This window comes from Helicoverpa armigera, chromosome 5, assembly GCF_030705265.1.
Source record: "Helicoverpa armigera isolate CAAS_96S chromosome 5, ASM3070526v1, whole genome shotgun sequence".
Taxonomy (NCBI): domain Eukaryota; kingdom Metazoa; phylum Arthropoda; class Insecta; order Lepidoptera; family Noctuidae; genus Helicoverpa; species Helicoverpa armigera.
The window spans coordinates 4,979,793-4,992,604 of record NC_087124.1 but is presented as its reverse complement, the minus strand read 5'-3'; the positions used below and the strand labels follow the sequence as shown (position 1 = coordinate 4,992,604).

The 12,812-nt window shown below is 37.2% G+C and overlaps 1 protein-coding gene across 1 annotated transcript; it reads left to right on the top strand.

Annotated features, from left to right (window-relative positions):
- Window positions 1–258: 258 nt before the first annotated feature.
- Window positions 259–2,965, top strand: LOC110371939 (para-nitrobenzyl esterase). Its single transcript, XM_021328444.3, has 3 exons — window positions 259–710; window positions 1,179–2,461; window positions 2,646–2,965. The coding sequence occupies exons 1-3, from the start codon at window positions 537–539 to the stop codon at window positions 2,860–2,862; spliced, it is 1,674 nt and encodes a 557-aa protein (XP_021184119.2). The 5' UTR covers window positions 259–536; the 3' UTR covers window positions 2,863–2,965.
- The last annotated feature ends 9,847 nt before the right edge of the window (window positions 2,966–12,812 follow it).

The following is a 12,812-nucleotide window of genomic DNA, read 5'->3' as shown; positions in this document are numbered from 1 at the left end:
AAACTATATGGCTAGTTCCTGTTTGTTTTTTTTAATATTGATAGTGAAATAACATAGGTAAAGTCCCTAAGTATGTGGTTTTATAGTCTTCAGAAAAATAAACATCTAAACTTATGTACATCAGTCAAAGTTTAACGAAGAGTATTGAACTCTGAATTAACCAATCCAATTAAGTAGGCACGTAGACCAGGCAAACAAAACAGGATTTTGTTTCATGAAATAACTAGCGTCCATTGGTGACGACAGCGGCTATGACAAAGCATAGTGCAGAAGCATCAAAGCAGACACGGGTGCACTGTCTATTCCCTCACTCTCATAGCCTAATGGCACGGCAATCCAACACAATAGGATATTGTAATGTATGTAGAACCTGCTTTTTGATACAACTGATTACATTATGACATAAAACGCCGCTACACATTAGAATAGCTATTTTTTTTGGAATGAAGTAATAACAAAAGAAGATCGGTCGCGGATGAGCTCACCATTTCAAGATTTCATAAAAGAAACGCTATTGTTAGTGCTCAGTCAGGACAATGCTTCTGTGGTGGTGTGTCGGTTTTCTACTCGTGTCGGCTAAAAAGGACGAGTGGTTAGAAGTGCAGACTGCACAAGGCCCGATCTGGGGTCGAAAGAATACCATTGACAAAATATACGCCTTCTACAATGTTCCCTACGCTACGGCTCCTACGGGAGAAGACAAATTCAAGGTAAATAGATTAACGACCATGTTCTTTTGTCCTAATTAGGTTGCCTTTGTTTCTTTGGTACTTAACCCTATAACTAAGACATCGCTATCAGTCTGTCATCGGGGAGTTATCTCTTGAACCGTGATAGTTTGGTAAACAATGTGTTGTGTATATTGCAGTATACAATATATTATTGCATATTACATAAAATAAAATTAGAGTAAAAATGATTACTAACTCATGCACTGTATAAGTTTGATGAAAAGAAAATTATAGCCTCCAATTTTTTATAATAGGATAAAAGGGAGTGCCCATCTACTCGTACCTAATCTAGTAAATTAGACCGCTCAGTCAGAAAAAAATAAAAAGAGTTATTCTAGTTTAGCTAAGTACTTGCCTTACCTAGAATCAAACCCGTATAGTACTACATGAGGGCCTGGTGCTTTTCTTACCAAGTTCATCTTGAATTGAAAAAAACCCCTTTTCCAGGCGCCACTACCACCACCAACCTGGACACAACCCTACAAAGCTGTCGACACATTTACTATAACATGTCCACAAAATGAAGCTGTCATGAGTGTTCTCCTAGATATGTATGTGATGCAAGAAAACTGTCTAGTAGCCAACATATTTGTGCCGGACACAAATAATACAAACCTTTCAGTTTTCGTCTATATTCATGGAGGAGCCTTCGTATTTGGTTATGGCAACGTAAATAAGGCAACAGAGTTGATGAGAACAAATGACTTCATATTCGTAACGTTCAACTACCGACTCGGTATCCATGGATTCCTATGTCTCGGCACTGAGGACGCGCCAGGCAATGCTGGCATGAAGGACCAGGTGGCGCTGCTGCGCTGGGTTCAAGAAAATATAGCCAGTTTCGGCGGTAACCCTGATGACGTCACTATTGGCGGTAGCAGCGCAGGAGGTATATCGGTAGACTTATTAATGCTTTCCAAAGCAGCTGCTGGATTGTTCCATCGAGCCATACCGGAAAGTGGCGGATGCCTCTCCCCTATGGCAATCCAAAGCGATCCCTTGGAAACCGCTAAGGCTCATGCAATAAAATTAAACTTTACCGATGTAGATAATATTTATTCTTTAGGACATTTCTACAAGACAGCGCCAATGAAACTGTTGACCTCTGACTTATTTTTTGATAGAACTGATGGCACATTTGTGTTTTCACCATGTGTGGAACGAGATACTGGGTACGGATCGTTCCTGACAGAAGCTCCTCTGAATTTACTCAAGAAAGGCAGTTTCGAAAAGTTACCCATGCTATATGGCTATACTAGCATGGAGGGGCTATTACGTATTGATTACTACGATCTTTGGATGCAGAAGATGAATATAAGATTTGAAGATTTCCTACCTGCTAATATAAACATTAAGTCCGAGACAGGAAGGAATCGCATTGCAGCGATAGTCAAAGATTTTTATTTCAACAAGCCATTGGATTCTGATGACAAAATGAGCATTTTAGGTTACGTCAACTTCTTCACAGATGTTCTATTTGCTTATCCCATACTTTGGGCTGTCAAGTTGCAAGTAGAGGCTGGTAACAATCAGGTGTACTTGTACCAATATTCATTTTTAGAAAAGCAGAGGCAAATGCTACCTAATAATAAAATAGGAGTTTCTGGCCACGCCGCTCAATCGGCCGCTTGGTTGGATGTGAAGGATACCGACCCATCGGGTATAACCCCTGAATACCAAAACATGTCAATGATAATGCGTAAAATTTGGCACAATTTCATCAAAACTGGGTGAGTGTTTCAGTTCTGATAACGCACGTTTTGAATGTTCAAGTCGCAAGTTATGTTTTACAAAGCAAAACACAAGCAATACACTATTAATAATTGCAAGTAATGTAATTAAGCCCAGAATGTCGTAATGATGAACTTTTATTTTTTGTTATTAAAATAAAATTATATACTTGGTATGTTTCAGTATGCCTGTGCCGCGGAACTCATGGCTGCCGGTGTGGCCGCCGGCGAGCGCGGACAGGGCGCCGCACATGTCTCTGGGCGAGAAGCTGGAGCTACGCGGAATTCTCGGCAGTCAGGTCACGAGGTTCTGGGACAGTGTCTACTTGAGACTCTACCGAGACCCTAAACCACCTCCAGATCCAAGCGATATTCAGCCTAAAATTAGAATAGAAATCTAAAAAGTTGTATATCAAACTTGTGAAACGCCTAACTATGACACACTACGAGTAACTTTACTGAATAATCATGTTATAATATTTTCGAATAAAAATATGAAACCAACTTTATGCAGCTAAATTTCCGCATACATCACAGATTATATAGGTTTGTTATATTATTTATGAATAATTGGAAATTGTTTATACATGCGATCTAGCAAACCTATTATACAGTATTATCTTTACAAACTGTATCCAAGTTCTCCTACCGCTTACGATGATAATTAAGCGACGTAATTATTATTCCTGAGTGACGATGTTAGAGTGCCTTCAGACAGACATGAGACAGGAGTGACACTCCGATGCGTGGGACTTGACACGCGACTGCAACAACTGCAGCAGTAACTGTTCATTAAGTACTAGTAGTGATTAATTAGAGCACTCAACTCGCGAAACCAGACCCCGACTAACATTCGAAGTTGACGACACGCGACACATTGCGCATATATTTCGATAAGGCGTTTAGCAGATCGAAGTTGTAGTAATTTAACTGGTTTTGTCGTCGTCTTGTCGCCCTCTTTAGCATTCAATTAATGAGACATTTCGACATTCACTGTTTTTCCTATCAAGCAAAAAACAAAAGCCGGCACAGCGGCGCCGCCGCAATTAAGTTTAAGTCCCGCAGCGCTTCCGTGCCCCCGGGGACCGCGACGTCCATCGCGCCGCCGCCGCTGGGGGACGGGGATGTGTTGAAAACTTATATTATTTAACTGTCCTCACAACAGCCGGTTCACATTAGTCGTTCGCTACATAAATCAATTACAAACGAGACTGACAACTTCGGCTACGGCTCGCAGGCGTCCCAATATGAGATTGGAAGTAGAGTCGAAACAATGGGCTAACAGCCAAGATAAGTCTGTAACTTAATTAACTCCCGAAGGCTTCGGCATAATTAACTTCGAAGCTTTTGGGTGAGGGGTAAACAGCAGCATGGTGTGCGTGTATCAGTCGCTGGGGGGAGGGAGGGGGCTGATTTATAACTTGTGTAAATGAAAGTGTGAAGTGGCGCCGTCCCCAACTTCAGTGCTGGGCCGTTTTTGTGTTGTTATCTTAGGATTCACAACAATTCGCTGAGCTGCGCCCTACGTGACCGGAGTGGTGCCGTATAGCTATGTAACCGAGTAGTTTTGGTCCCCGACACGTTTATTGTGTCATAAATTTTCCCTTATTGCTACAGCTGATTCAAAAGTTAGAACAGTAGTTTATAGTAACGCTGCAGTATTTTCTTACTTAGTTTCTGTTCTGTTGTTTATAGCTTTCTGTTGCTACGTGCTGCGAGCCGCTGTTGTAGCGAAACATAACATTGGAAAATATGATTAAACTTCAATATTATTATTTTCTTTACATGGTTTTCATTAATCTAATAGGCGATGGACCCCTATGCATTGACACCTGTCTAGGTTATAGTTTAAAACAATAGTTGATTATTTTGACAAAACTGAACAGTCATATTATCTACTATACCTAACCAACACACATATTTTCCAAAGGTTCAAACCAAAGTCTTTAAGTACAATAAATAAGTCTCAAAAACTCATTCCGTAAAGTTAACAAATGCCGACAGGTCTGCGTAAAATATAACAAACGATTGCTCTCACCTTATTAGTTATTGATTAAACATTTTAGAACACACAACGGTAACATAAAAGCTTCAATTTGGCTGTAAATTCACGTAGCAGTATCTATGTATACCTACAACTTACTGCTACAGGTATAGGTACGTATATTAGATAAAGAACGCACATTTTATAGCTTTCGAGATACTTTTGGCAGAATATCGGGCGTCAAATAAATAACAACTCACAGGAGAATGTACTTCCAAAAATATATTTTCATTTTAAAATTCGAACGTAAAAAATTACGGCCGTTCGGGGAACATGATAAAACGTGTTTTATGGAAATTGTAGGAGTCAGGGGAAACCTGGGAAGTTGGTCTTTTGACAGGCCGTGTCAAAGTTCAAATGGCTTGGCTTTTGGGGTCAACTTCCCAATGAAGTCGCGATTGTGACAGATTGATCGATTGTTAACTGTTCTGATGGACGATTCTTATTAGTGAGGGTTTTCCTGCCGCAGCTACCCCTCTTAATTATAAATAATCAATCATTACCTTCAGCTGATAAACTTATCGCAGTATAGGGAGGGAAGAAACACATGGGACACGAGTGTGTGATGAGGTTTTGCTACGGGGGAACAAGTAGAAAGCAAATTGCCTGAAGAAAGCGTTGATTAGGAATTGGAGGAGGTTTGTAGGTAAGATGACGATGATTGGAAATTAATTAAATCAAAAAACAGCTTATATAGAAACAGAAGATATTTCTTAAGAAAGTCATCGCAAGATATTCTGTGGTACTAAACAAATTTTGGTCTATTAAGCTTCACGATTGATTTCGTTACTAATTGACACCTCTTAGTGCGGCTTTTAGATTAAGGGGCGATTTGGCAGCACTTAAAGTTCTTAAATCTATCGCTTTTCATTAATTTGTCGTCGCGTTAACGATTTTAACTACAAGTTGATATCCTCTTTCTCATTTAATGATGACAAAAAAGCTCTTGGCTTTTTGTTCACATATCTATCTACCTAATAATAATATATAGGTAAAAATGAAACCCGCTTTCCGTTGTCACGACATAACATGAAAATGGCTTTACCGATTTGGCTGAAAATTAGAAGGGAAGTCACTTAGACCCGGGAGAAGGTTTTAGGATTTTTGTCACCATCCGGCTACGGGACGCGGGTGAAACCGCGGGCGAAAGCTAGTATGAAATAAATACCGATAAGGCGAATAAGGAAATGATTTTTGATTGAGTAAAATTACACTAATCTACTTTTCTATTCAACAAGAAAATATTTCCATGTTCTCTATCAATTCGATCAAAACAACATAATATGTTCGAAAATCAAAATAATTATCACTTATAATACCACAAGAGCTTCAAAATTATCGGGTATTTTCCGATAGGTTCGTTGCAAACAAATGAAGGAGTCAAGTTTTTCAGGTTAAAATAACGAGCGCGAAGCGCGAGTGATTTTTCCTGAAAAACTTGACGACTTTATTTGTTTGCAGGGAACCTTGAGGGAAATGCCAGATAATTTTGAAGCTCGTGTGGTATTCGGGGGATTATTTTTCCGTCCCAAATGTCGGCCACAACCTGTCAGTTTGACGTAGCAACGACCAGAGAAAATATTCAAAAAAAATTATCAGTATAATACCATGTAGGTTGTACCACGTGACGTCGAATGGTGCAATTCTATTGGTCGATATTTGGGTCGGAAAAATAATCTAAAATATTTGTGTAGGTAATCATTATTTACCTACTACGACGAGTACATCAAAAACCACTTAATATTAGTTGATACGATACAAATTACAGGAAATGTTGATCATAATCCAATCACTTTAGATAGAGACAGATAGTTCGGAGCATGTTGTCACTCTTCATTATAATCATAGACAATCTAGAGGTAGTTGCTGTCGTCTCTAACTGTCGCGATATGTTACAACACTAGTTGTTTCCAGTCACTTCACTTATAACTAGCGGAAATAGATAGTGCAGATACCAGCAGGTCAACCTTCCAGAATCAGACAAAATCAAAATAAAAAATCAAAAGTAATTTATTCCAAATAGGCTGAAAATCAGCACTTTTTGAACGTCATATCTACAAAAGACAGCCCCCAAAACACCCGCCCTTCACCTACACCACAATTTTTACCAATCAAATATTATCCTTCCACTTTGGTGATAAGGTTGAAATTCTATTAAAGAAATTTGAAAGATTGAGGTAGGTTGATGTGCTGTTGTCTATACCCAGGTACTCTATCACATGCAACAGCTATACCCATGCCAACGTTCGTCTAAAGAGGTTCAGTAGTTTTACAAAGCAAGCTCCAAACATCGACAGACAGATTTGGAATTTTATTAGTGAGGAAGATAAACTGTAGTGTGTGTGTGCTTGCGTGTATTGGTCTATATTTCAGACAACAACGCCACGCAACGCCAATAAAATCATAAGGGCACATGTCAGAATTAATCGATAATTTATCATCAATAACAATTTAATGTAATTAGTGTTAATAAAAACCTGTTATAAGAGGCATAAGTTCATTGCTGTTCCCATGACTATTCAATCTATGGGTATCTAATATGAAGGATTTCTTTGTTTGAACGCGACTGATCATCATTTCAAAAAAATCTTTCAGAATTGGGTCAAACCTTTGCTGCTGCTTTGTATGGAGAAAAACCATAGAAAGGCTTTTTATCCGGGTGTGCGAAGTAATTCTCGAGAATACCGCTAATGCGATAAAACCGCTGTCGGTAGTAATTAACATAAGTAAAACTTAATTCTTTCATTATATTGTTTCGACGATGTTTCTACGTTTTCGTAACGTTCATTTATAAATTGTTCATGAGTACGAAATTAAAACTTCCGATATTTATTACTCAAAGAATTAACTGATGTAGGTTACAAGTTACTTGGAGTTAACATGATAGCCGTTTATTTCTGCCTAAGTATACATAACTTCATTATGCTATTTCATTTCAGTGAGTATAACAGTAGTCTAGTTTACTCCACTATTTAGCATTTACTAATAGAGTTTCAGTCCTTCCCTGCACGTGTAAACTTTCCGCAGTAGGTAAGGCAAATACATACGCAATTTATAATGGATACAGTATACCTATGCATATATATAGCCTGCTCCTGAAACAGTACTTCTTCCACGCTATAAAGTGTGTTAATTGCAATATTACCACGAAGCAATTTATTGATAGAAGGTAAGATTTATTTACCTAATTAGACAAATAACATTTTTTAATACATGATGTATTTCTCATCAAAAGTTTTTGTTAAGGTATCGTTCTTCTGTCCTCAGAATTTCATATCTACTTTGTACCTCTATTTTATCATCATCTCTTGAGCCTTTTGCCAGCTATGTTGGGTCGGCTTCCAGATTTCATATCACTTCCTACCACTACCACCACTACCTCCATTTTATACCGGGCTCCAAATATAGTCACGAATCTCAACATTTATCGTACCTACTGAAACTTCTGCAGTTCACTGACCAAGGAACGCAATCTAGGGTTGAGTTCACGGCACTGCATGGCTTCCTCCTTGCAATGGCCATGCACATGCGAATAATTTATGGCACAATACATAACACTACAGCCACTAACACAAATTTAACTTACGCCAAGAAAATAACGACTCACTTTACGACTGGTTGTTAAATATTAATCTGATGGTATGACGCGAAATGACCCCCATTTGCATGGATCAGTCGTTAATGTCCATTGTTGGGTATGGGATGGCAGACTGTTCTAGTAATGACATAATCTCTAATTGAAGGAATGTAGAACCTACTTGCATGGGCTTACATACATATGTTTCCATAGGCATTCGTGTTTTGAAAAGGCAATAACTTCAATTTTCATATCAATTAGGTACACACACACACACACACATTTAGCACATCTGCAAGTCCGGCTTGAAAGTCTTTACAGAGCTTTTTGGTATCGATTTGACGCAAATCCGGAAATTGGAAAAGTGAATGACTTTCCATTAGTCATTTGGTCAAGTTGCGCTTGGGAGACATACTAGCAAGTTCACTGAAATCCGAGCTTTGCTATTCAGAAATTACCATAAATGGAATATTATCGTATCTGTATATTTGTGCGAAGACCAGCGTTCGTCTACATTCAGGGGTGTCAGTCGACCGTGGCGATTTACAGCCGCTGGGTCGAACGAGCACATTGCCAGTGGAACACCCGGAACTCCCAGAATGAATGGTACAAGGTGCAGAGAAATGCAGAAGTTTGATTTGGTACAAACATACCATCAGTTAAGACGTGGATGGGATAGGTGTGATGGTTACAGAGTGAAACTAGCGCTATATTTAACCACCTTTTTGTCACAGGACAGTACAGCTAAGTATGGGCTTCATCACTGTTCGTGACATGCAAGAAATGGGCAATACTTAACACACAAAACATCACCAATCCATGCAAATAGTTTCGTGAACAAATAAACGAAAATTAAGAAAAACCGATTAGTTACCTTCTGGAGTATTAGACAAATAAAGGGATGGTTCCTTTCATATTCCTTTTCCTTATTATACTTACTTACTTATATATAAGTCAAACAGTGAACTCCTGCGCATACACAGCGCTGAAGTTTACGAGACAGTAGCACTCGACAACGGCTGTAAAGTAGCGTTTAATTACTCGTGATGACGCTAACAGCGGCCGATGCGCGCGCGCCGGTCGCCGGACGCAGTTCGCGTATCTGTGAGCAACGAACGCACCCCACTGAGTTTTAGCAAAATTGTGTAGTCTTTACTTCAAGTCCAAATTCAGTTTATAGGTTAAATGGTAATGTAATTTTTTTTTTAGCTTTTCTAACACTGGTTAGGTTAGGTACATACCTACTTTTCAGAGATGCGTTGCGATTTGAGTAACTAGACTTAAATCGCTTTAGATCGTGAAGAAGAGAAGAGCGTTTAACTTATGCTTATTCAAAGTAGCACCACCAAGGAAAAATAGTTAGGTACTTGCAGCAGATAATTTCGGAAAACAATACCCCGTCGATGTTGATAAAATCAATCTAGCATTTCCTGTAAGTTACCGATTGACATCTACACTGGTTACACGAGAAGTAGTTAGTGCGACGCTGCGGAACATCAACCGAACTTTAATTGAAGTTTACGTCTTTAAGCCCAAGTTGAGTCACCGATCTAAACTCAGCCGCAACTTAGAGCACGTTGATATTGTTGTGTGTAAAGTGTGCAATGGAGACACCATTTGATGACCGAAGAACCTGCAGAATGGTGGAAAGAGTAATGAAATGACATATGTATTAGTGTTTAAATAAAAAGTTGTTAGTAAAACAATACATTACCTACATCCGAATTAATAACCTACTCCTTTTTGTGAAGTCGGTTACGATTTTGGTTGCTGCTGATAGATTTTTATTGTGTCAAGAATTGCAAAGGTACCTACATCAACCTACATCTGATATTACGTACTACGATTACATTATATTATGTAAGAACCTACATAATTATGCATTAAGGTACTTTGGTGAGCGAATGGACAGCAGCATGAGCAATTTCAAAATTTAATTGCCATAACTCGTTCTTGGTTTGAAGATAGTCTGATAAGTAGGTAGCAGGAAAGCTAAGGACATGCTAAGCTAGATTACAAAGGAGATTTTTTTAAGACACAGGCAAATATAGGTTGTTGCGTATCTATGTATCGTATCGTGCCAATATAATACTAAGGGTACCTACAACTAATCATTTTTCAAACATTCTTTCAAGTCTATCAATCATAATAACAACTTCTTGGTATTTGTACTGACATTCCATTTACTTTGCCGCGATACATATTTATTAAAGTCATTCGGAACACTTCTACAGGTAGGTATGTACCTACATAAATCATGTATGTATTAACTTGATTATAAATGGAGTGTATAAATCACTGTTAATGAATTCATCACTCAATAATGTTTTAGTCAATCGTTTATCTAGCGGGTAAGCGCATGGAACGGACCAGACGATGTTCTTGCAAAAAACGATAAAGCACGCACATATTTTGACGAGATCATTTAAGAGAATTATCGTATTTTTTTAGAGGAAACTGGCTTGGAATTAACAATCACATTAAATCCTACCGCATATAGGTACTTTATGATATTCTATGGCGAATTATAAAAAAAAATAATCTAATCCATTCAGTGGTTTAACCACAGGAGTCATTTTTCGTTTTTACAATTTACAACATCATGTCTTGTGTAAAGCAGAGATAAAGTTAGGAGTATCCATTGACATATATTCTAGCGATAGACAAGAACATCCATACAAATAATTTACCCGCTTATGTCGTCTGTTGACATCTCGTTGAAGTATTGTGACATGTAGTCATCCTCATTGATGTTAATTGCTGAAGTGTCGCTCGTATTTTGCCTACATTTTTCATTACTCAAAAAGTTTATATCTAAGTGAATTCAAAATCATGTAATATATCAAAAAGTTTATTTATATCTAATTGAATGCAAAATCATGTAATATATTAAAGCCAGGAACTTATTTTTAGAGTTTTTAATATTAATTCTTTACTGTGATAGTAGGGCTATCACAAATTTTCGCGAATTTAATTATTTTTTCTTGAATGTAAGAACATACCATGACAAAATGAAGTCTGTTTTCATTGATATTTTACCTACTGCCAGTTTTATGGCACATCTGTTTCTGCACGATTTTCTTAATCCATAATTTAAGATGGCGGGCGGGAACAAATTAATGCATATTTGTAAAATTGAATTATAAATGAAAAGTATGATATACAAGCGTTGTAATAGCATGAACAGCGTGTAATTTTACTAACTTGACTCTCGAATAGTTTATATGTGTAAGTTTACCTTGATATGTATTTTCTATTTTATAATTGTCGTTTCATAGACATCCATCTGACGCAGGTGTCAAAATCGCTCTGATTTGCCATTTTGGGCACTGCATAGTCTGCAGTGCAGTTCAGTGTGGTAAGCTTTTTGTTCGGAACGTTCTATCTAGTACGTAGTACATATATATCGATGGGAGTATCAAAGTTTTGATCAGTTGACAGATGTCAGTTTTCAAGGAAGAATTTCAGTTGTTAGTAATGACTGACTTTTATATGGTGTTCTAATTTTCACACATTTTTATTCTATTTACTTTGTTTGAAAACATATTTTTACGTGTTTTTCTTTTTTCTTTGTGTTAATCGACATATATTAACAGTATATTAACGCATTTCATTTAATGAGATTGTGAACGACACACCCGATATATACAAAAAATATTTTTCCCCGTTATTTGTCATCTGAGTTTGTACTGCAATTATAATAGTTAAGATATAAATAAAAAAATATTTAAGTATCGTATTTATTTATTGAACCGTGATATCAAATACAAGACCAGAAAGAAAATATGGTAAGAACACACCTTTAAATTTTTTTACACCCTGCTACCACATTAAGTAATGGGGAACCCCAAAGAATTTGAAAGAGGCGCCCATTAACTACCCTCGATTTTATTTAATAATTCTATGTTATTAGTGGCTAGTGTTATTTCCAGGACGGAACACGCAAACGGGTAGAAGTAATTAAATCACCGATTATAACCCCTGTTTATAATAAAAAACCAATGGTGGTACCGTATTACAATTAATTTTCATGGCAGGATTTCCCATACTGACGCATAACATGCGGGGTGCTATGGGAAACCCTTGGAACGCGTCATTAAAAAGTCAACATTTAAGAATTGTGACTTTTTTATCACGTGCAAAGAGGTATTTGTTTAGGTATGCAACCTTTTTGAAACTTTTATGTATAATTATATTATCTGTCTAAAATAATGGTGGTCTATGTTAACCCGTCTATGGTTAACTATGCTTTGTGAATGTGATCTTTAGTGAAAAAGAAAACCTTTATTGTCATTGACTTTTTCACGTTTACTGAAATAATTCAGTAAATACGGGAGGAATTTGTTTGTAAGTCTTGTATCAAAGTTGAGAAATTTGATTTACACAAACTAAAATTGATCCAATTGTATAATCTAGGCACGTAAAATATGAACATAAAAAAGTTGACGTGCCCTATGTGACAAAACGTTTCTGTCTTCAGGATTCAGTCGGAAAGGTTAGTGCTTTATACTTCAATTTACAAATGTAAGCGATATAAAATTTTCATAATTTATTCTTCCTATAATAAAAACACACCCTTTTTGGAGAAAAGACCAAATATCACTCATTCGTTACTGGCAAAATCAAAGTCAAATCATTATTGTATTTCATTTAGGCCTTAACAGGCGCTTTTGAACGAACGTCAAAAATAATAACAAGTTTGATTCTATTGCTCATTCCAAAAGTAGCTT